Here is a 23,578-nt window from a genome sequence, read left to right as displayed (position 1 = left end):
TGATTACCATGTAACCAGAGTCACTAAATTAAGTTAAACTAGCTTAGTTTAACTACTTTACAAATGGTAGTACCCTAGAAAGCAAGATACATTATTTCTCCACCTCCTACTCTTTCTCCTGAGGGTGAAGGACAGGAATCAAATATACATTTCAAACAAGTTATTAGAATCACACGGTCAAGGTTTTTGAAAAAATACACATAATAAAAGTGCAAGACACAACTGGGAACCTCAACCAGTATTCATAAAGTCTTGTGAACTGTAGGACAATGTAACAGTTTTCTGTTAACAGTGGGTTTGCAACGAAACTCATTAAGTGAAGATCTCAAACAACTCCATAAACAGCTTTCCCCTTTTGGAAGATGTGAAAAATAAAACAAGGAACTCCAAAACTACTTTAGTATCTTGCCCAGGGGCACAAAGTAAAACTTCTTAGCAAGAACAAGGTCTCCTTGCTCCAGGCACAATTCTGAAATTAGAAAAATTAATGTACTCTATCTCCTAATACTTCAGTCTGAGAAAATGCGATCAATATTGCTGAAGTCTCCCTTGTAAGTATAAATCCTCCACTCATAAATTACTATTACTTATCGAAACACTGACCAACTAAAACCCAAAATGTAATAAGCGAAAAGTGGTTAAACATTTAAAGAAAAAAAAATACGCACAATAGAATTTTATTTGTTACAGAAACTGTGATATTCAAATTTGAAGCCACAAAAACTGCTGAATCTTCTGGACACAATTTTCACTCAAGGAGAAAGTCTCCATTTGTCAGCCGCAGTGTTTTCAATTCTTACTCACACTTTGGTTACTCAACAAGAAAAACAAGCGTACACCCAACATGAAGGGGGGGCGGGGGGCGCCTCGCTTGCTCGCTCTCATCTGGATCCTTCCACGCCAGGAGATGCTTCATCCGTCCGATCAGAGTTTTCCCATTCTATTATCTCAAACACCACGGCCCTCACAGTGGGCTTCACGAAATCAAACGCTGAGGCTTGGATCCTGACATCGCTCAAGGAAACACACGACAGTCGAGGCGCACCGCCCGTCACCTGTCGCTCGTCGGGTGGTTTTATAACAACACCCCAGTTCCCGCACGATCCCAACCCACCAGCTCCTTTCAGTTCCGCCGCCCTCCAATCGGAAGGACTCAATAGGCCTTCATTGTCCAAAAAAATAAAATAAAATAAGATAAAATAAAACCCCACTCCCGATCCTCTCGAACGTGCCGGGAAACCCGCAGGCGCCCGCGCCCCGCTCCCGACAGAGATCCCCCCAACACCGCCGGGGTCGGGCGCGGGGCGGCCCCCTCCGCACGGCGCCCCGGGGAGCCAGCGCTCGCCGCACCGGGGGCTCCCGGCTCCCGCCGCCCACCCACCACCCCGCACCCGTCACCCCGGCCTCCGCGACGCCCCGCTCGGCCCGCCGCCACCCCTCCCCCGCCGCACCCCTCGCGGTCGCCCCTTCCTCCGCACCGCCGCCGCCCGCGCCGCCGGCCCCCGCTCCGGGCCTGCGCTCCGCGCGCGCGCGCGCGGGACCCACCTCGAAGAGCTCGGCCGTCGTGGCCATCCCGGCCGGCTGGGAGGATCGCCCCGCGCTGGCTGCCGTCTTGGCTTCACATGCTGCGCCTCCGCGGCGCCGCGCACAGGTTCCCCGCTCGGCTCGCCAGCTCGGGCTCGGGGCCCCCGCGGGCTTCCCCAGTCCCCTCAGAGCCCAGGCGGGGCGGCAGGGCGGCCATGAAGCGAAGCCGCAGACGCCTGTCAGCTGCCTCCCGGCGCCGCCCGCGCCGCTCCCATTGTCACCGCCTCGTACGCCGGAAGTGGAGCTGCGCGCGCCCGGGAGGCGGGCGGGAGGGGCGGGCGAGGGACGCGAGCGGCGGGCGAACCGAAAAAGGGGCTCCGCGCGCGGGCGCCCGAGGAAGCTTGGTCCTTGCGGGCTACCATCCCGGAAGTGGGCTGTCGAGGAAGACAAGTCCTGGGGTCGAGTACGCTTCGGGAGCTTCTGCGTGCACAGGGTCTGGGAACTTTGTGCTGTGCTTTGCCCCGGAGCGGGTCGCGTGTTCGTCTCCTCCGTGAAGGAGCCGGTGCTGTTCGAAACCCGCCCGTCGGTGGCGCCGGACGGATGCCTGGTGCGAGGCCATCGGAGAAAGCCAGTCTCCCCGGGCAGCTTGCTTAGGCGATGAGCTGAGACGTCGGCGGCTTGCCATGGCCCAGCGGGCGGTGTGGCTCATAAGCCACGAGCCGGGGACTCCGCGTTGTGGCACGGTGAAATTCTCCAGGTAAACGCGCGTCTGCCGGCCCGGGGCTCGGGGGTGGGTGACCCAGGTCCGCCACGCAGGGCTGCATGACCTGGGGCAGGCCCCTTCACTCCGCGGAGTGTAGATTTTAGGGCTCCTACCTCGCAGTGTTGTGAGGAGTAAATGCGTTGCTGCCCGGCCCATACCGACTATTTCTGTGCTGCACACACACACACTGGTGCGATTGCATCTTCAGCCGGACTCTGCCTGCTCAGCATCGCATGGGAAAGGGAGGGGAGAGAACTGAGTACTAATCGCGTTTCCCGGTTTTCAGCTTTCATTGATAAAAAAATCACTCGGGGGCGTTTTACCTCCTGCTTAGGAATCCTGGCTGAACAGCAGCCTGTTTTCATGTTTCAGAGTGTGTCACGGCCAGACATCCTCAGATAGACTCCCTAATTGTTAAAGTAGACGTCGAAAAATAAGATTATATTCACCTTTTCTTAGGTGGTGTAGGTGACCCGGCCCACGTTTAGAATGTGCCATGTTTTGTCAGAATAGCTCTGTAACGAGAACTGTGCGATAGCTCAGAAAGTGTGAGTGATGGGGCCAGGGTTGTGGCCTAGCAGGTTAACACACCTCCTGCCACCCTGGCATTGCATATGGGCCCCCCGGGTTCAAGACCCGGCCGCTCCACTTCGATCCAGCTCCCTGCCGTGGCCTAGGAAAGCAGCGGATATGGCCCAAGTGCTCGGGCCCCTGTACGGAGCTGGGAGGCCTGGCTCCAGGCACCTGGCTGTGGCCTGGCCCAGCTCCAGCTCCTGTGGCCGTTTTGGGGAGTGAGCCAGCAAATGGAAGACTTCTCTCTGTCTCTCCACCATTCAAGTAAATGAAAAATAAATCCTTGAAAAACAAAAATGTGAGTGATGGGCGAATGTTGTATTGCATCTTTATTCACGGTGGCGCTGCAGGTTGTGTGCCGGCGGTTTATTCTTGCCGAGGAAAGCTCCATTAGGAGGGAAGCGGCCTACTGGAATTGACTGAAATGACTGTAAACTTGCATGACACGTGGGTTCGGGAAAATTCCTTCCTGCACCCCAGACAGTTTCCGCTACCGAGGGCATCAGAGTTGGTGTTCAGAGGCTTCCCCAGGAGGCCTGGCCTAGGTTTGTTGTCGGACCTCAAGCACAGGAGGCTGATAATACTCTTTGCTCCATGGTGTGTCAGCCTCTCGGGTCCATCCAAGGTTCCCCTCATTTTGCTTCCGTATTCCCTTTGGGTTCCTAGTTCTACTGTTCTCCTCCTCTTCACAGGTAACTCTTGCATATTTGATTTTAGCCTTTTATTTGTATTTTTGAAATTGCATAGTTAAGTAATAATTAAATGTGACTTCATTTCCTTTTCTTGCATTTGTCATGTTTGTGGCAAACATCCCGTTACTTTGTGTTCCTCTCGAGCAGCACTGCCCGTAGCATTTCTAGGATGCTGGGAAAGCGGGAATGTCCTTCAGTGGCGCTGGCTAATATTCTAACCACGAGCCGCACGTGGGTGTTGAGCTCTAAGTTGAGGTATCTCCGCGTGGCCAGTGTCTCCCATGTTGGACCGTGCAGAGCTAGCCCGTTGCTTCTACCTGCTCTGTAGCACTCCTGGTTTGTCTCCTCCACATTTCACCTGTCCTCTTAGCCTAGTGCTCCTCTCCCAAGTCGCCTCCAGCTCTCAGCCGTCAGAACAATGCTGATGTGGACTGCCTCAGCCAGTCCCTGGGGCACACCTCTGCTTCCCCCCACCTGCACATCAGCAGTGAGCAAGGCTCCTGTACCTCCATTCTTCCCTAACCCTGACTCTGATTTTTGCCAGGGAAGGATATCTTCAGGTGCGTGTCTCCATGCAGGAATGATTACCAGTCCTTGCTTTCTCCTTCAGTGAATTGCTTGTGTCCCTTTCTTCCCTGAAAGTTGCTGTTTTTCTCCTGTTGATTTGTAGGAGTTTGTTGTGTATTCTTGATGTTAGTACCATGTCATTTTTTGGTAGTTCATGTATTTCCTTTTGATTTATCATTGCTGTTTGACTTTGTGTTGCCCGTGGTTAAACAGAAGTCACTAATTTTTATGCATTCAGAGTAGTTACTGCGTTGGGGAATTTGTTGAATTCTTCTTCTGTCCATATTTGCCAGAGATTTCTCCCCATATTATCTTGTTTAAACTTTCTAATTCTATCTGTTGTGTTTAGGTCTTTAACCCATCTGTATTCCATCTCTGGATATAGTGTTAAGTAGGACTGTCATTTTGTTTTTCTCTGTATTGTGGGCCAGTTTTCCTACTACCATCTTCCAATCAGTGTATCTTTCCTTTCTTGATTGGTGGAGCTATTGGTACTGTTTATTATGTCCCCGATATAAATATCAGTCTGTCTTATTAGCTACCTCGAACCAATATGTATGTGACTTTGTGGCTTATCTTAGTATCTCATAGAGGTAAGATTTTTACTACTTAAAAAACAGTTTTCAGATTGTTTTCCCACTGTGCTCAATATTTTAGAAGAAAAATGCAAATATGTTTGGGGAAGCTTTTCAGCATCTCTGTGGAGGCAACAAATTGGATTCAGTTAACCCATCTATCACTTTAATTCTGTACAAATTGAACAAATTAATTGTTTTCTTATATCCTGTTTTCTGACCCCTGGGACTGATGTTAAGGCCAAACAGTATTCGCTACATCTTACCCATGGGTAAGTCTAAGGATAATGTCCATTATTTCAAACTTGGTAAGGCAAGTTGGGCTTGCCTCTTCCCCCCACACACATACATACAACAAAACTTGTTTAAAAATTGCTGTCCGGACAGTAATAACATCAGCTAAAGTGTGGTTTAAGTTGCTATTGTAACCCATAATTAGGGCTATTTAAGGGCTAAGTCCTGTTTTAGAAAAAGGCCAAAATAAATTTGAAGTAACAGGTTGAGTCATCTAACAAATGCAGGCATTATGTAGGAGATCAGACTAACTTCTCCTCTTTCTTATGTTTATTTCAATCATGAAATTTGTATCCCTAAGAACTTTAATTTTCCTATAGATAAATAGAGAATAAGACTATGGTTTAGTCCAGAGTTAGCTACTGTTCATATTTAGAGACTTAAAGAAAGAAATGTCATTTACCTGCTAGTTCACTACAGTGTGATAGCTAATTTTTTGCCTTTCTCAATCAGGAAAATGCATCAGATTAGTGAAAAATACTGTTTTAGATAGGCTTTTGACCATTGATAAAATCTGATTTGTTCCCACCCTTTTATTTTACAAGTAAGAAAGTAAGCTTAAGGATTTTGGTGGTTTATTCAAGTTAATAGCTAATGGATGACTTTGTTATGGACTTTGAAGTAGAAAGAAAAGGAATGTGGAAAAGTGCAATTTTGGGAACTAAGAAAATGTAATTTAACAGAGTTCTGTAAATAAGCAAAAGTATCTTCTATTTTCAAAGGGGGGTGGTGAATTAAAAACTTACCATTCAACCCAGAGCATACAAACCATACAGGACTCTCTGATGTTCTTCTTTTTGATTGCCTCCTAGTATCTTCCAGGCCTATAAATGTAAATAATTGTTATTAAAATGATCTTCCATGTGTTTGTAGGCGTTAGCAAGAAGACCCAAGGTGCCTGGGATTCACTGCGGGTTCAGTGTAGTAAAACTATTCATTTAAAATAGTAGCATCTCAACTAGTGCATGCAAAATCGCGGAGGGTTAAGTTGAACGGCTTCTTTGATCCTATGCTCCTAAGATGGAATCAGAGGGCGAAAATCCTTACAAATGCCTGAAGTGGTCCTGGTATACGCTTCTTGCCTATCGAGGGAATTCTAGTGGCTGAGAAGCAAGGATTCTGAATTAGAATCAGGAACTCCACCTATTTAAAAATGAAATCACTGTGCTGAAGGAAGCATATTCATTAGTAAATAGTGATACTTTATATTTTGAGATAACCACAAACATGAAAAAGTTGTTGTGATAGTACTTAACATATAATATTTTCAGTTGTTGGCTTTTGTGGGTATGTGTATGTATTTGTTGTTAAGGTTTCATTGTTACTGTTGTTTACCTTGTGTTTTAAGTGTTTGTTGAAATTCTTCCGTTTTGATTTTACCTGGAAGAATCATATATAATGTTTCTGTTTCCATAATGCAGACGGTATCCAACTGTTGAAAAACGAGCCAGCGTCCACAATGGAGCAAATTATGTGCCTGTTCCTGAAGATGGTCCCTTTCTCAAAGCACTACTCTCCGAACTGAGATTACTGGGTGATGATAAGGACTTCGTTGAGAGCCGTGATAGCTGTTCACGCATCAATAAAACATCCATCTATGGACTCCCAGTAGGAAGTGAAGAACTCTGGCCAGTTGTTGCCTTTCTGAAGAATGACATGATATATGCTTGTGTTCCACTGGTTGAACAAACTCTAAACCCCCGTCCACCATTAATTAGCATTAGTGGGATTTCTCAAGGCCTGGAGCTGCTTTTTGGGATACAGGATTTTCTTTACTCAGGTCAAAAAAGTGACACTGAGCTAAATACAAAATTGAGCCAGCTGCCTGAGTTACTTCTCCAGGCTTGCCCATTTGGAACTCTGTTAGATGCCAACTTACAGAATTCACTAGATAATGTCGGCTTTGCTTCTGTGACTCAGCCACAAAAACAGCCAGCCTGGAGAGCTGGAACATACAAAGGAAAACCCCAAGTTTCCATTTCTATCACTGAAAAGGTAAAATCCATGCAATATGGTAAACAGGATATAGCAGATACATGGCAAGTAGTTGGAGCAGTCACTTGCAAGGTGAGAGTTTCTCTGACATTTGCTTTACTGTACCCTTCTATACACAAGAAGGAAAGTAAAAGTTGCTAAGTTGCTAACTGTTTTACATTGTTTGATAACATTCTTGATTTTTAACTTAAGCAGCAGTCATTAGATGTTAGTTGTGAAATTTTTTTTTGCATTCTTTACCAGTTATATTAGCTGTACATTGCTGTGTAATGAATTTTCCCGTTAACTCGAAAATAAACATGTATTATCCCCATAGTTTCTGTGGGTCAGAACTTCAGGAGCAGCTTAGCTGGGAAATTCCCAGTGCTGAGTCTCTTAGAAGGAGTAATCAGAATTTGTTGCAGCAAATGTCATCTGAAGTTGTGCCTGGGGCTAGAAGATGTAAAGTCATCCCTTGGTGTCCATGGGGGATTGGTTCCAGACCCTTCCTCAGTTACCAAAATCTTGGATGTTTTACTTGCATATAACCTATACACATCTTCCTGTGTACTTTAAGTCACCTCTAGGTTCCTTTTAATACCTAAAGCATTGTTAATGTTATATAAATTGTTGTACCATACGGCAAGGAAAAAAGTAGTCTGTAACTGTTCTGCATGGACACAGTTTTTGATTGTAATTTTTTTTCCCGAATGTTTTGATCCAGGGTTGTTTGCTGGAACCCTCACATGAAGGACCACCTGTATTTGCAAGATAACTTAGAGGCTGGCCAAAGTTGGTGCTTGTTATTGAAGGGAGACCTCTGTTCCTTACCCTGTGGACTTCCCAATGAGCTGCCTGAGGGTCCTCACAGTTCAGAGACTGGTTTCCCTCCTTTGGAATGATCTGAAAGAGAAAAAGAGAGACAGGCAGAAGCTGTTTTTATTACTCACCTAGGAGATCACATAGCATCATCTCCACTACTTTCTGTTCCTTAAAAGCAAGTCACTAAGTCCACATTCAAGGAGTGTGGAATTAGGCACCTCCTTGTGAAGAGTACTGTCAAAGAGTTTGTGGATTTTTAAAAAAAAAAGATCACTTATTTAAAAGGCAGAATTACAGAGAGAGAGCAAGGTCTTCCACCCACTCGTTTATTCCCCCAAATGGCCACAATGGCCAGAGCTGGGATGATCTGAAGCCAGGAGTCAGGAGCTACTTCTGGGTCTCCCATGTGGGTGCAGGTTCCCAAGCACTTAGGCCATCTTCCACTGCTTTCCCAGGCCATAGCAGAGAGCTAGACCAGAAGTGGAGCAGCTGAGACTTGAACCAGCGCTCATGTGGGATGACAGCACTGCAGGCAGCAGCTTTACCTGCTATGCCGCAGCGCTGGCCCCTGTGGGCATATTTTGAAATCATCTTGCCTATTTTTCATTATCTCTAAGGGGTGAAACTGACAGATTGGCAGAAACCTAAAATCATTTTGAAGGGTTCTTGTTTTATTTAAACAAGTCAATAGGTTAATATATGACTCTCGGGGCCAGCACTGTGGCGCAGTGGGTTAAAACCCTATCCTGAAGCACCGGCATTCCGTATGGGTGCCGATTCTAGTCCCAGCTGCTCCACTTCTGATCCAGCTTTGCTATGGCCTGAGAAAGCAGTATAAGATGGCCCAAATCCTTGGGCCCCTGCACCCATGTGGTAGACCCGGAAGAAGCTCCTGGCTTCAGATTGGTTCAGCTCCAGCTGTTGCAGCTATCTGGGGAGTGAACCAGCAGATGGAAGACCTCTCTCTCTCTCTCTCCACCTCTCTCTCTAACTCTGTCTTTCAAATACATAAATAAAAGAAAAAAAAAAAGAAAGCAACAGCTAATTAAAAAAAAATATGACTCTGGTTTATGGTTAGAAAATAGGAAAAGAAACAATGAAAATAGTAATACAGTTAGCAAGGATTAATGCCAGGTTGACTAATAGTCAAAAATAATCCTTCAAGTAAGGTTCCTCTGAGTATATACTAATAGTACTCGTATTTATGTTTATTTTTCTGGTATCTTTCTTTAGTCTCTACGCAATGAATGTAAACATCTTATACATAAAACTTACTTTATAAAGACTATAGATAAAAGTATGTTTCAAGAACAGAGAAATAGAATAGTACAGATGGGGATATTGGATCATTCTGTTCTTTTCTTTCTTTTTTAGATGTATTAATTTGTTTGAGAGGCAGAATTATACAGAGAGAGAGAGAGAGGTCTTCCATCTGCTGGTTCACTCCCCAAATGGCCACAACGGCAGGAGCCAAACCAAACAAAGCCAAGAGCCAGGATCTTTTCCAGGTCTGCCCCATGGCTGGCAGGGCTCAAACACTTGGGCCATCTGCTGCTGCTTTCCCAGCTGCATTAGCGGGGAGCTAGATTGAGTAGAGCAGCTGGGCCTCAAATTGGCACTCATATGGGATGCTGGTGCCATAGGTAGAGGCTTAACCTGCTATGGCACAGTGCCAGCCCTCTTCTTCTTTTCACCTTAAAATGATGAAAAAGTTTTGTGTCTCTTTTTAAACTCACTTCTACCTTGATCACAAATACATTGCCTTTGTAATTGGCTCCAGAATTTTCATAGATTATATCAATCAGAAATCTTAATGTAGTTGAACCATTTTATCACCATAAGTTCAGTAAAATAAAAGTAGGAAAATTCACCATTTCTAGTTCTTTGTCATTCAATGAGAGTAAGAAACATGTTGTATAATATAATGTTAATATGCTGTTTAAATGTCTCAGTTCATTGACAGATGGATCCTAGTTTGTTGTTTATGGAATTTTGGATTTTAGTTCTCATTCTTGGTCCTAATACAGATTATCATGATAGAGAACTTTCTTCTTTAAGAAACTTTATCCTTTAAAAGAAAAATGGGGGTAGCACTGTAGTACAGTGGGATAAGCTGCCATCTGCAGTGCCAGATGGGCTGGCATCCTCTATGGGCTCTGGTTTGTGTCCCAGCTACTCCGCTTCTGATCCAGCTCCCTGCTGATGCACCTGGGAAACAGCAGAGGTGGCTCAAGTCTTTGAGCCCCTGCCACCCACATGGGAGACCTTAGAGGAGTTCCAGGCTCCTGGCTTCGCCTTGGTGCAGCCCTGGCTCTTACAGCCATCTGGGATGTGAACCAGCAGATAAAAGATCAATTGATCTTTCTTTCTCTCCTTTTCAAATAAGTAAAGACATCTTGAAAAAAAAATAGGACTGTAGTATAGTCTACATACTAAATGTTTATATAAGTTGTAGGTAAGTTGCATAGCTGTTTGCCAAACATTTAAGTACCTCAGGAATTTATTAAAGATGTTTTATTGTGAAGCTCATTGTAAATAGAAATAATTCTCTTCATTTGATCTTAGTCCAGTAGAAACAAAAGCCTGTGGATTGAAGTTTTAATCCTCACACTAGCACTAATTTTCTTTTTTGTTGTTTTTTTGTTTGTTTGTTTGTTCACTAATTTTCTGTGCCTTTGAGAAAATAACGTTGTGAATCTTTTCTCATTTTAAAAATGAGAAAAGTTCTTAGATGCTTTCTGTTTTCCTAGACCTGAGATTTACATATAGCAGATTGATCTGGAGTGTACTACCTGATTCCTTCTCGAATAGATTTCCTTGTAGATATAGTAAATGGCTGATTGGTTAAGTGCATTGATACCAAACAACTTGTTAGAGGTTTCCATAATGATTGCTGTTTCTGTGACCCCTTTTTGAATGTTGGATTGTTAGGAGCTAGTTCAATAAGCATAAACAGTATTTTTAAGTTTCAATGGTATTATTAATATTTGCATATTTTACTATGTAACTATCAAAAACCAAAAGTAGTTTTTGTTAGTAGTTCACAAATAAAAAGTAAATTAGCAAGTAGTTTAAAAGTTGACGCACTAAAACATGTTAAAGTTTTGAAGTAAGGTTATTTGGCATTTTTATTTTCAAATGCATTGACAGCTACATTATTGTAATTGTCACCAACAGACCTTCATGAAGCATTCATTGTATGTGGCAGTATTCATAATGACTGCCTGCTCTCTAAATTCTTGAACTCATATATATGTCAAGCAGTAGCTAAAGCATTAAAAAGTGAAACATTTTATACTAGAACTGGGTAGTCCATAACTTTTTTAAAATCCACTCAACAAAACATTTTTAAGTGTCTCCTATGCATAGCAATGTGCTAGGCATTTAAGATGTGAAGAAAAATATAACAATGTTTATTTTCCAAAAATGTAAAGTTTCAGAAGGGAAATGGGCGCCAATGCCGATAGTTGATTGGCATTAAGTTAGGGAAAAAGACTTTGATGAATTCAGAAAAGCCTCAGACTGACTGCAGCTACATGCTTCTGAGATCTTGGTAATAGCCACTTCCGTTTATATTGCAGTGTGATTTGGAGGGATTCATGCCAAATGTAACTGTCAGCTTGCATCTCCCCACCAATGGATCTCCACTTCAAGACATTCTGGTTCATCCTTGTGTGACATCTCTTGACTCTGCCATTCTGACTTCTAGTAGCGTTGATGGAATGGATGATTCTGCATTTAGTGGACCTTACAAATTTCCATTCATCCCACCTCTAGAATCATTCAACTTATGCTACTATACTTCCCAGGTAAACAATCTTGGAAAGGTTGAAACTTGGCTGTCTTTACAGGTGACCATGGATAAGCAGATATTCATATTCTTGTTCCAACTTTTTATGAGTTATTTACCAGTTGTTGAAGAATGAAGATGAAGATTCAGGTCTCCTATTTCTGGTGTCTGTAACAGTGTTAAATAGTTTTTAGTTGATGCATTTTTAGCTGATGAGTTTATTTGGTTTTTAATGTTCCCTAGTAAGGAGTCCATAGTCAGAAGATAGATTCTGGCCGGTGCCACGGCTCACTAGGCTAATCCTCTGCCTTGCGGCGCCGGCACACCGGGTTCTAGTCCCGGTTGGGGCTCCGGATTCTGTCCCGGTTGCCCCTCTTCCAGGCCAGCTCTCTGCTATGGCCCGGGAGTGCAGTGGAGGATGGCCCAAGTGCTTGGGCCCTTCACCCCATGGGAGACCAGGATAAGTACCTGGCTCCTGCCATCGGATCAGCGCGGTGCGCCGGCCGCAGCACACCAGCTGCGGCGGCCATTGGAGAGTGAACCAACAGCAAAGGAAGACCTTTCTCTCTGTCTCTCTCTCTCACTGTCCACTCTGCCTGTCAAAAAATAAAAAATAAAAAAAAAAGATAGATTCTGGTATTATTTAGTCATGGTTTTAACAATGTGTATAAGATACCTGTACTCTGAGGCAACTTTATTTATAAATATATAATATGATTATAGCTATTCATTGCTCATTGACTAATGGCTGTGTGTCAGACCTTGTCTTAGAAACCCCACATGTATTTTGTCTGGTACTTTTAACCCTCATTATCCCTATTTTACGATGAGAATCTCAGAGAAGTTATATTATGTGCATAAGGTCGTATAATTGATAAATGATAAATGGCAGAGCAGGACTTTGAGTCCATGTTTTCCAGCCCCAGAAGCCCAACTTATTTTACTGCATGGTTAGTCTCTTGTCCTAATTATGAATAGACAGGATAGAGAAACTTATAAGGTAAACTAAGTAAAGGGAATTTGAGAATGCAATAAGCAATCTTATGGTCATTCAAGAAAGAGAAAAATAGACCTAGACCATACTGGGACTAGAACAGAAACTTAAAGTTAAAATCTCTCTTTATCTGTGGTCCACACTGTCTGTCTCAGTCTCTCAGTTGACTTTCTCTGCTTTCTGGTGACTGTACAGCTCTAGAACCTGTGCTGTATAAATAGAATTTCTCTGTGCCTTCACATATAACAAAAAGAATGATTGACTCACCCTAGCCTACAGAGAGTTTCCCCTCCGAGCATGATGACCAGTCTGGTAATCTGCAGGGCTGGGGGCTGGGGGAGAGTCACAGGGTACACAGGGAGCAGCAAGAGCTCTGGGCAGGAATCAGTCTGTCCAGGTACATGTTCTTTATGGTACAAGTCAAAGAACCTGGAGCAGGTGAAGACGGATGAACAAGAGCAGGAACAGGAATGTATTGTCCATCTTTGAAAGGCACCTTTCTCATCTCTGGGAACAGAAAGAAATGGAAGAATCCCTACCCTTAGAATGAATGTAGATCGGTTTTGGCTACTGTCAAAATGGTGGAGTTACCCATTAGTCCTGTATTTATATAATGACTATTATATAAAATATACATTATGTATGTATCATATGCAGTGTATACACATACACAGTATAATGTATTAATGTATATAACATAGTACTGCCAGGCTTTGTTTTTCAGTCACCATTGATATTTTATATCTGTTATTCTGAAAAGTATATAAAATTTGTTTATTTTTTTTTTCAGGTTCCTGTTCCGCCAATTTTGGGTTTTTACCAAATAAAGGAGGAAGACATACAGCTAAAAATAACAGTTAATTTAAAACTTCATGAAAGTATAAAAAACACTTTTGAATTCTGTGAAGCTCACATACCTTTTTACAATAGGTAGGAGTGAAATAACATGACGTCATGATTTTGGCCAACCTTAGTACATTCCTGCTGCCCCCAGATAATTATTTGTCTTTATTTCTTTAATCATACTTTTAAGATTTAAAGTATTTTATCTTATTCAAGTACATGCTGATTTTGAACCAAAACAGTCATAAAAGTAATTCTTTACCTTTAAATGCCTCTTCATTTTTCTCACTAAACTTGCTAATGTACCATAAACTTAAGCCATTATAGTTTCCAGAGGGATTCTTTTATTACTGGTTTTAATTCTAGTAATTTCTCTATATTTTACATACGAATATAGCCCAACCAACAACATGGTGAATTAGCCAGTTGTAACATAAACTTCTTCATGAGTTTTAGATTTATTCTGCAGTATAATTAGTTTTAAAGTATAACAAAATATATAGTAATAATCATAGTTTTTAATATTATGCCAACTTGTATGATTGTATTAGTATATCCTATATGATTTTATAGTTCTCTTTAGAACCAATAATGAAATCTATATCATCAAAAATGTTCATTATTTGTTCTATTCTGCACACTTGAACAGAAATCTGATTTTATACTGTCTTTATATTAACTAATAGTAGCAAGATTGTAAAACTCTTAGGAGTGATATATCTGATCTTCTCATTGTCTTTGTATTTTGTCCCTTTCCTTTTTAAAGAGGCCCAATTACACATTTGGAATACAAAGTTAGTTTTGGCCAGCTTGAAGTATTTCGAGAGAAAGGCTTATTGGTTTGGATTATTGGTGAGCAGGGTTTTGTTTATTTTTTTCCCCCTGCTTTTCATTTGCTGTAGAATCTCCTTGTTAGTAGTTGATTGATGTGCTTGTGATTTTAGGCCAGAAGTTTCCCAAATCAATGGACATTAGTCTTTCTGGAACTGTAACTTTTGGAGCCAAGAGCCATGAGAAGCAGCCATTTGACCCGATTTGTATTGGAGGTACAGCATATTTAAAGGTAAACATATTTAAATGGCTCACCACATTAAAGCTCCTCCTTTGCATTTAAATTGCCTGTAGTTGATTTTTTTTTTTTTAAGATTTATTTATTTACCTGAAAGTTAGAGTTATAGAGAGAGAAAAGGAGAGGCAGAGAGAGAGAGAGAGAGAGAGTCTTCCATCCACTGGTTCATTCCCCAGTTGGCTTCAACAGCCGAAGCTGCGCCAATCCGAAGCCAGGAGCCAGGAGCATCCTCCGGGTCTCCCACATGGGTGCTGGGGCCCAAGGACTTAGGCCATCTTCCGTTGCTTTCACAGGCCACAGCAGAGAGATAGATTGGAAGTGGAGCAGCCGGGTCTCGAACCAGAACCATATGGGATGCCGGCATTCAAGTTGTGGCTTCACCTACTAGGCCACGGCGCCAGCCCTGCCTGTAGTTGATTTTTAATGTTCTTCAATATTTTTATGGAATTCTATTCTTTTTGTCTGGGCTAAGTCCCTTTTTTATTCTTTTTGTTTAGTATTAGTCATTTGTCTATTTCACTTAACACTTAAAAAACTACTTAAAAGGCCGGCGCCGCAGCTCACTAGGCTAATCCTCCGCCTAGTGGCGCCAGCACACCAGGTTCTAGTCCCGGTCGGGGCGCCGGATTCTGTCCCGGTTGCCCCTCTTCCAGGCCAGCCCTCTGCTGTGGCCAGGGAGTGCAGTGGAGGATGGCCCAGGTGCTTGGGCCCTGCACCCCATGGGAGACCAGGAAAAGCACCTGGCTCCTGGCTCCTGCCATCGGATCAGCGCGGTGCGCCGGTCGCAGCGCGCCGGCCACGGCGGCCATTGGAGGGTGAACCAACGGCAAAAGGAAGACCTTTCTCTCTGTCTCTCTCTCTCACTGTCCACTCTGCCTGTCAAAAAAAAAAAAAAAAAAAAAAAAAAACTACTTAAAAATTTTAAGGGAGGCCGGCGTCGCAGCTCACTTGGCTAATCCTCTGCCTGCAGTGCCGGCACCCCGGATTCTAGTCCCGGTCGGGGCGCTGGATTCTGTCCCGATTGCTCCTCTTCCAGTCCAGCTCTCTGCTGTGGCCCGGGGGGGCAGTGGAGGATGGCCCAAGTGCTTGGGCCCTGCACCCGCATGGGAGACAGGGAGGAAGTACCCAGCTTCTGGCTTCGGATCGGCGCAGCGCACCGGCCGTAGCGGCCATTTGTTGGGTGAACCAACGGAAGGAAGATCTTTATAATACAAAAAAAAAAAAAAAAAAAATTTTAAGTGAAATAGTTCAGTATAACCTAAACATTCCAGCTTCACCTCTTAGTACCCAGCTCTTCGTTACCAGATTGAGATTGTTATGCAGAAACACACAATGCAGTCCTCGCGCTCTGGAGAGTTTCCGTGATGCCATCAGGGAGCAGCACTCTGCATTATTTGGTCTGCCAAGGACAGTGAGCCTTGCTGGCTGAGGGGACAAGGATGGCTTTACAGTGAAGATGGAGTTTAAGCTAAACTCTGAAACCTGGGTAAACATGAATTTTAAACCTTAAAGATTGACTAACTCTTGTTTAGGTATAAAAGTGACTTTAAAACATGAAGGGGGCCAGTGTTGTGGCACAGTGGGTTAAGGCACCACCTGCAGTGCCAGCATTCCATATGGGCACCAGGTCAGCTGCTCCACTTCCGATCCAGCTCCCTGCTAATGTGCCTGGGAAAGCAGTGGAAGATGACCCAAGTGCTTGGACCCATGCACCCATGTGGGAGACTTGGGCGAACATCCTGGCTCCTGGTTTTGGCCTGGCCCAGTTCTGTCTGGTACCAGCCATTTGGGGAATGAATCAGCAGATGGAAGACTTCTCTCTCTTTCACTCTCTCTCTCTCATTAACTCTGCCTTTCAAATAAATAAATAAATCTTTACCAAAAAAAATGAAGAAGGATTAACAAGACATAATTAGGAACCACTGTTAGAAATACTAGTTTATGCAAAGGTGAATTCATAATTTAGGTTTATATTATAGAAGGTTTGACTCTGCCTTTTATTCCTTTGGCTGATGTGCTTTTTTGAGTAGAGAAGTAGTCTTTCACAAAGTTAGGTTTTATGAATTCATGTGAATTGAATGTAAAGAAGGTGAGTGAAAAAATAGAGGCAAAGAAATCATTTTATATTTCTATTAATATTCCAAATGAAAGGTAGTTAAGTTAATGATGGTGACCCAGTGTCATGTCAGCAGAAAGAGAAAGGAAGAGAGAAAAAGAGAAGGAATGTTGCAAGAGCCTTGATAAAAGTAAAGCCTTGGGGCTGACCCTGTGGCATAGCACGGAAAGCCACCAACTGCGGTGCCAGCATCCCATATGGGCGCCAGTTTTAGTCCTGGTTGCTCCACTTCCGATCCAGCTCTCTGCTTGGCCTGGGAAAGCAGTAGAAGATGGCCCAGGTCCTTGGGCCCCTGCACTCACATGGAAGACCCAGATGAAGCTCCTGGGTCCTGGCTTCAGCCTGGCCTAGCCCTAGCTCTTGGGGCTATTTTGGGAGTAAACCAGCAGATGGAAGATCTCTGTCTCTGTGTATCTCACCACACATTCCACTCCCACTCTGCCTTTCAAATAAATAAAAATAAATCTTTTTTAAAATATTAACCTGCTGTAGATTTATTGAATTTCAAGACTGGCCTGTAGTTGTTTTGGCAGGATCAGACCAGATAATTTCATGGGTGATCCATGGGCCAGACATTCCCAATCCGTGCTCTAGAGAGAGCTCAGCTGTGTGGGATTTAGGAGCTGTCTGCAGAAAAGAAATTGTTGAGGCAATAGAAATGAATATGATCAAAAAAGATCAAATGAGGCAACCATTCAGAAGAACCAGTGAAGATAATTGAAAGAATTCACCAAAAAGGTAGCAAGAAAATCTAAATCAAATGGTACCAAAGAAATCAAAGAATAGAAAATACAATCTGTATATACAGGCACTAATGAGAAGAGGTAGTAAAGTCAGAAATATGCTGGTGATAACTCATTACTTCTTTCTTGGCTTCAGCTATGTTCACAAGCTTTGTTTCAAGGATTATTATAAAAATTCCTACTTAAGTATTTTTTAGAAAATATATCAGATGTTGCTTCATTGTATATATTTTTTTAAGATTTTATTTATTTGAGAGGTAGAGTTACAGACGTAGAGAGGGAGAGATGGAAAGGTCTTCCATCTGCTGGTTCACTCCCCAAATGGCTGCAAGAACTGGAGCTGGGCCAATCCAAAGCCAGGAGCTTCTTCAGGGCCTCCCTTGTGGGTGCAGGAGCCCAAGCACTTGGGCCATCTTCTGCTGCCTTCCCAGGCCATAGCAGAGAGCTGGATCAGAAGAGGAGCAACCAGGACACACACAGGTGCCTACATGGGATGCCAGCGCTGCAGACAGTGGCTTTACCCAGTACGACACAGCCCCAGACTGAATGAGTTTTATGGTATCTCTATTGTGTGGAAATCAATGTTGCCATGACTTACAGCTTCAGAATGATACCAAACAAGCGAGCAAAAGCCCTTTACTATCAGAAATGATTTGAGTTGCAACAGGAAAACATTGCTGAGATCTCAAAATTACATCAAATCCTAAATCACATCCAGTGCTTGTGATAAATTTTGCAATTAAAAGAGAAAGACAGTGGAAGAAATTGGCAGGGAAGTGAGATCGGAGGAAAAAAATATAGAAAAGATACCAGGATGTTGGAAAATCTAGAGCGTTTATCAGTAGAGATGAGGGGAACTGTGTAAAAGGAGACTAGCTCTGTAACATAAAAATTTTTTTCATAGTTCACATAAGACTCAGAGGCACCCCAATGTTATGCCTTCATAGAGAACATACTAATGGCTCTGTTTCAGTAAAGTATGATAATTGGCATTTATAGTGATAACCCTACATTATCAATGCAATCTAGAAACTATAGATTATAATTAGAAGAATTTTCTAGGTGAAGGAAGGAGTAACATCTCTTTTTTTAAATTTTTAATTTAGTTTTTATCCACTTGAAAGGGAGAGAGACAGAGACCAACAGAGAGAAGTTTTCCATCTGCTAGTTCACTCCCAAAATGCCTACCACAGCCAGAGCTGGGCCAGGCCTAAGCCAGGTCTCCCATATGGGTAACAGGGGCCCAACTACTTGAGCCATCACCTGCTACCTCCTGGGGTGCACATTAGCAGGAAGCTGGAATCAGAAATGAAGCCAAGTCCGCAACCCAGGCACTCTGATATGGGATGCAGGCTTCCCAGGCAGCACCTTCACTGTGCCTGGCACCCTCCCTCCCCCCCCACAAGATCAAACTTCTAAGCTTAGTTCTGTAAAAGTTAAATTTTAGATTTCTGGAGAATTACATAGAACAAGTCATTTCCCACAGACACAGGATAAACCAATCTTCTGTTTTAGTCATTGCCTTCTTGTATTCTGCTGGAAGAATGTATGTTCCTGTGTGTAAGAGACTATGTCACAGCCAAGAGCTGTGCTCAAGAGCCCAGCCAGCTCTTGTAGCCAGTCAGATCTGAGTTCAGATGCAGCTTGGCTGCTGAAGCACTGGGAAGCTATTTGCTTCCATCTGTGAACCTCAGTTCCCTCGTGGGTGCCTTGTGGAATGGATACAGGTTATGTCAGTGAAGTGCTTGGCATATGTCACGCAATTCATAATGGCATCGTAAGAAGAAATGGCCCCAATGCAAAGGTAGAAACTCTGTGTGCGCTGTATGTATACACACACATTCACACACACAGTTTGGTATTTGTGAACTGCCTAACATAAATTCCTCACAATCATGTTGAAGGGAAGAAACATGACCTTTCCTTTTTTTTTTTTTTTTTTTTTTTTAATTTTTACTAAATCATCATCTCAGTTTGGTGCATTTTCTCTTCTTTTCCTAGCTTCATTTTAGAATCCTGGACTACACACTCACTGGGTGTTATGCGGATCAGCATTCTGTTCAAGTTTTTGCATCAGGAAAACCAAAAATAAGTACACGTAAGTTGTATAGATTCAAACCAACTTAGTGGGATGGAAATGTGTAGTTATTATGTAAAATTAAAACGTAACAGAATTTAAAGATTGGCGATAATCCCAGATTCCACCTGACAGGAGAGTTTGTGAACTTTACACTGTGCTCCACTTTCTCATAAGATAATTGGATGAGTAGCAATGGGAAGAGATGGGCTTTGCTGCAAGATTGGATTTGTTTTGCTCTGATTGTAATCTGTCCTCTTACACAGAGAATTCACAAGAGCTTTAGTAAGACAGACAAGGATTTGAATATGGCTCAGACATTGGCCGTGTATCTTTGAGGAAGTTAGTGAACGTCTTGAAGTTTTTATTTCCTCATCTATAAAATGAAAATAATAGTATTATTTACCTCAAGATTGTTATGAGGCTTAAAATTTTAAAAATTTTTAGCAATGTAATCAATAGGCATTATTTAGCACCTTGTCTCTTCTGCCAACAGAAGGTCAGTAGAGAGAGTATTTCTTCCCTTCAGTGACTGTTAGTTGTAAAACAAAACAAAAAACAAACAAGACATCTAAGAGTGTGTGAGTGTGTATGCAAATGTAAGGAGAGAATAATTTATTCAGCTCAAATATGTAGCAAAATAGAAAAGTAGCTAGAGCGAAGTGAAGTTAGTTAAGGAGAGATTTTTTTGCCCCATATTAAAGAGATAAACTATTATATTTAGATAAGAATAATCCTAGTTTATACCATTCTTATGATGGTAATATATTTAGATAATTTTTACTTATTTATTTTCATTTATTTGAAAGAGACAGAAAGGCCAGCACTGTGGCACAGTGGATTAAAGTCTCAGCCTGCAGCACGGGTATCTAATATGGGTGCCTGTTCAAGTCCCGGCTGCTCTACTTCCAGACCAGCTCCCTGCTAATGCACCTGAAAAAGTAGCAGAACATGGCCCAAGTCCTTGGAGCCCTGCACCACGTGGGAGACCCAGAAGAAGCTCCTGGCTCCTGGCTTTGGATTGGCCCAGCTCCGGCCGTTGCAGCCACCTGGGGAGTGAACCAGCAGAAGGAAAACTGCACGCACTCTCTCTCTGACTCTACCTCTCTCTCTAAATCTGACATTCAAATAAAATCTTTAAAAAAAGAGAGAGAGAGAGACAAACCTTCCACACACTGGTTCATTCCTTGGATACCTATAAGCCAGAGTTGGGCCAGGCAAAAGCCCAAAAAGCAGGAATTCATTGCTGATCTCCATGAGTGACAGGGACCCAAGAGTACTTGAGCCATGATCTGCTGGCTACCAGCAGGAAGCTGGATTGTAAGTGTAGGAGTCAGAACCAGAACCTGGCACTTCAGTGTGGGATATGAGTATCCCAAGCAGTGACATGAACCACCACACTAAATGCCTACCCTGCTATTTATCCTTTTTTTTTTTTTTTTAAGATTTATTTATTCATTTGAAAGTCATCGTAACAGAGAGGCAGAGGCAGAGAGAGAGAGATCTTCCATCCGCTGTATCACTTTCCAAATGACTGCAACAGCTGGAGCTGGGCCTATCCAAAGCCAGGAGTCAGGAACTTATTCTGGGTCTCCCATGTGAGTGCAGGGGCCCAAGGCTTGGGCCATCTTCTACTGCTTTCCCAGGCCATAGCAGAGAGCTGGATCAGAAGTGGAACAGCTAGGACTCAAATCAGCATTCATATGGGATGCCGGCACTGCAGGCAGCAGCTTTACTGGCTATACCACGGTGGTGGCCCCCTGATATTTATCCTTAAACTAAGGATTAGGGTCTCCAAAGTAGGAAGAATAGGGCAAGAATCTCCCTCAGAATTTCAAAAAATTCATAGAGCTCAGAACTACAGAATTGTGATTGGCATAGAATAATAAGTTATATGTAACCATAAGACAGTATTCCTTTTTGTTTTAAAAAAAGATTTAGTTATTTATTTGAAAGAGTTAACAGAGTGAGAGGGAGAGACAGAGAGATCTTCCATCTGTTGGTTCACTCCCCAAATGGCTACAATGGCCAGGGCTGGGCCAGGCTGAAGCCAGGAGCTTATTTCACATCTCCCATGTAGGTAACAGAGGCCCAAGTACTTGGGCCATCATCCACTGCTTTTCCCAGGTCATTAGCAGAGAGCTGGATTGGAAGTGGAGCAGCCAGGACATGAATCAGCACCCATATGGGATGCCGGCATCTCAGGTGGTGGCTTTACCCACTATGCCACAATGCTAGGCCCAAGTCAGTATTCTTTACTTCCCTGTATCTTATTTCTTTCCTCTCTTTGCTTCAAAAAGTTAGGGAAAATATAAAGAAAAGAATGACAAATTGGAAATGAGGTGTTTCATACAAGCTCAGAGATGGATTGTTCAAATACTTAAAAAACCCTAGATTTTAATTTCATTTGCTTTTTAGAGAGGCAGAAAGGGAGAGACAGAGATCTCCCTTATACTGGTTGACTTCCCAGTTGCCCACAATAGCCTCCTGCTGGCCTGGGACCCAAGCCCAGGAGTTGGGAAGTCAACCCAAATCTCCCACGTGGCTGGCAGGAGCCCAGATACTTGAGCAGTCACCCCTGCCTTGCAGGGTCCACATTAGCAGGAAGCTGGAGTCAGGAGTGGCAGCTGGGTGTTGAAAGCAAGCACTCTGACACAAACAGGAGACTTGAGAACCTGTGTCTTAATCACCAGGCCAAACACCCAGCCCAGCCCATATTTTTCAAGTAGTAAAAGGTATAACAAAACCTAGATAACGGTAGAATTAAAATGAATATTTCAATATGCTACCTTGAAATGATTATATTCCTCTATTTCAAAAAAAAAAAATTACGCCTGCTTTCTTCTTGAAGTTTTGCCAGGATAAAACAATCTTATCATTAATTTTTTTCTTTTTCTTAGACCGGAAGCTAATTTCTTCTGATTACTACATCTGGAATTCTAAAGCCCCTGCTCCAGTAACATATGGATCATTATTACTGTAATTTTCTCATGTATATATGGGATTTATAATGATGGTAACATAGCTTAAATGGAATCATAGTTTTGTTTGTTTTTTTTTCTACTTGTCTGCATATAACCAGTGAATGAATAATCATTGAATGATTTTTAATTAGAAAAACACTTTTATTGATATTTTTAATCTGATATAGTTTAAAAACATTTCAAATGGTAATGTCTCCAGTTTTTTTCCATTTAATCTTTTGCAATATGACTCATAGCACAGAAGCATAGTGAGTCACTTTGGCTTACTTGAGACTCATCCTGGGCCATTCTGTCATCTGCTCGCCTTCCTGCCCTGTTCAATGCAGCAGGCATTGCTAATCAATCACAGCCCCCTTTCTACACTGAGCCTTCCTGGGTAAAAACCCAGGCTCCTTCTCAATGTAGAGTTTGAGGCAGCTGCTGCAATGTATTTGTAGAAGATGTGCAGGATAACTGTTGGTTCTTCCAAACCTAAGTACTAAGCTCCTCTTTCAACATGTTAAAGAATACCAGAGACCACCCAACAACTATAAATCTCTTAAAAAAACAGCCAGTGGAGACAGAGCAAAATGATTTATACAGTATCCTTTCTTAGAACCATCTGATTCACTAATAAAGAGTCTGCATCTTTCTGTTTGGGGCGTTGATCTCTGTTCTCAGATTACCTTGAAGGAAGCTTGTTGATCTGCCACAACATTTTGCTTAGGACGTCAGTCAGGCACAGTCAGATGGGTGGGATACCTTCACAAGGTGAGCAGAGTGTTTTGTGATCATTCAGTGTCTGCAACGAAATTTTTTAAAGATAAATTTCTGAATACTGGATTTTTAAATGAGTGAATTCAGGTAATAATTCAAAAACTATTCCATAGATAAATTCATTTAATTTATTTCAGTCTCTTATAGCATATTGTCTCTAAATTTGTCACTTTCATATTCTTATTACCACTTGCTTGATTTATTCACAAACCATATAGTATTCTTTGTTCCCTACCTGTCTGTACACTTAATGTCACGTTATGTTTTCAGAGAAGTTCATGGTCAGTTTAGACTTATTACCAATTCAAGAAAATCAAGAGCCTCAAAACTTAATCTATGTAAAGTTCTTCTTACAGAACAAAATTAGAAGCACTACTTAAAAATATGCATTATAGGTTAATATTCAATCCAGTTATATCTTG

The 23,578-nt window shown here is 42.6% G+C and overlaps 2 protein-coding genes and 1 long non-coding RNA gene across 9 annotated transcripts in view; 1 reads left to right on the top strand and 2 right to left on the bottom strand.

Annotated features, from left to right (window-relative positions):
- EXOC5 (exocyst complex component 5) overlaps nt 1–1,860 on the bottom strand; it is a 56,833-nt gene extending 54,973 nt beyond the window's left edge. Inside the window, exon 1 of one of the 2 annotated variants that reach the window (XM_051822216.3) lies at nt 1,546–1,860. In XM_051822216.3, coding sequence (XP_051678176.1) covers nt 1,546–1,572 — 27 coding nt within the window. In that variant the 5' untranslated portion in view covers nt 1,573–1,860. The remainder of the gene's footprint in view (nt 1–1,545) is intronic. The other variant, XM_051822217.3, reaches the window with a different exon arrangement.
- A 100-nt stretch (nt 1,861–1,960) lies between these two features.
- Nucleotides 1,961–23,578, top strand: part of AP5M1 (adaptor related protein complex 5 subunit mu 1) — a 43,084-nt gene continuing 21,466 nt past the window's right edge. Inside the window, exons 1-8 of one of the 3 annotated variants that reach the window (XM_002718266.6) lie at nt 1,961–2,281; nt 6,410–7,055; nt 11,366–11,593; nt 13,359–13,498; nt 14,178–14,263; nt 14,356–14,474; nt 19,341–19,437; nt 22,317–23,032. In XM_002718266.6, the coding sequence (XP_002718312.1) occupies nt 2,208–2,281; nt 6,410–7,055; nt 11,366–11,593; nt 13,359–13,498; nt 14,178–14,263; nt 14,356–14,474; nt 19,341–19,437; nt 22,317–22,399 (1,473 nt within the window). In that variant the 5' untranslated portion in view covers nt 1,961–2,207 and the 3' untranslated portion in view covers nt 22,400–23,032. Of the gene's footprint in view, nt 2,282–6,409; nt 7,056–11,365; nt 11,594–13,358; nt 13,499–14,177; nt 14,264–14,355; nt 14,475–19,340; nt 19,438–22,316; nt 23,033–23,578 lie in introns of those variants that run through there. The other 2 variants (XR_016217773.1, XM_017348333.4) reach the window with 2 other exon arrangements.
- The window catches only part of LOC103351262 (uncharacterized), a 109,799-nt gene continuing 91,762 nt past the window's right edge, over nt 5,542–23,578 (bottom strand). For 3 of the 4 annotated variants that reach the window (XR_016217778.1, XR_016217775.1, XR_016217779.1), the window contains exons 3-5: nt 23,066–23,181; nt 7,794–7,865; nt 5,542–5,812 (exon numbers count right to left, since the gene is read on the bottom strand). This is a non-coding gene — a long non-coding RNA (uncharacterized LOC103351262). Of the gene's footprint in view, nt 5,813–7,448; nt 7,866–23,065; nt 23,182–23,578 lie in introns of those variants that run through there. The other variant, XR_016217776.1, reaches the window with a different exon arrangement.

The sequence above is a fragment of the Oryctolagus cuniculus genome, chromosome 12 (genome assembly GCF_051225735.1).
Source record: "Oryctolagus cuniculus isolate XC-2025 breed Fujian yellow rabbit chromosome 12, ASM5122573v1, whole genome shotgun sequence".
Lineage (NCBI taxonomy): Eukaryota > Metazoa > Chordata > Mammalia > Lagomorpha > Leporidae > Oryctolagus > Oryctolagus cuniculus.
This window is presented reverse-complemented; position numbering and strand designations above follow the sequence as displayed.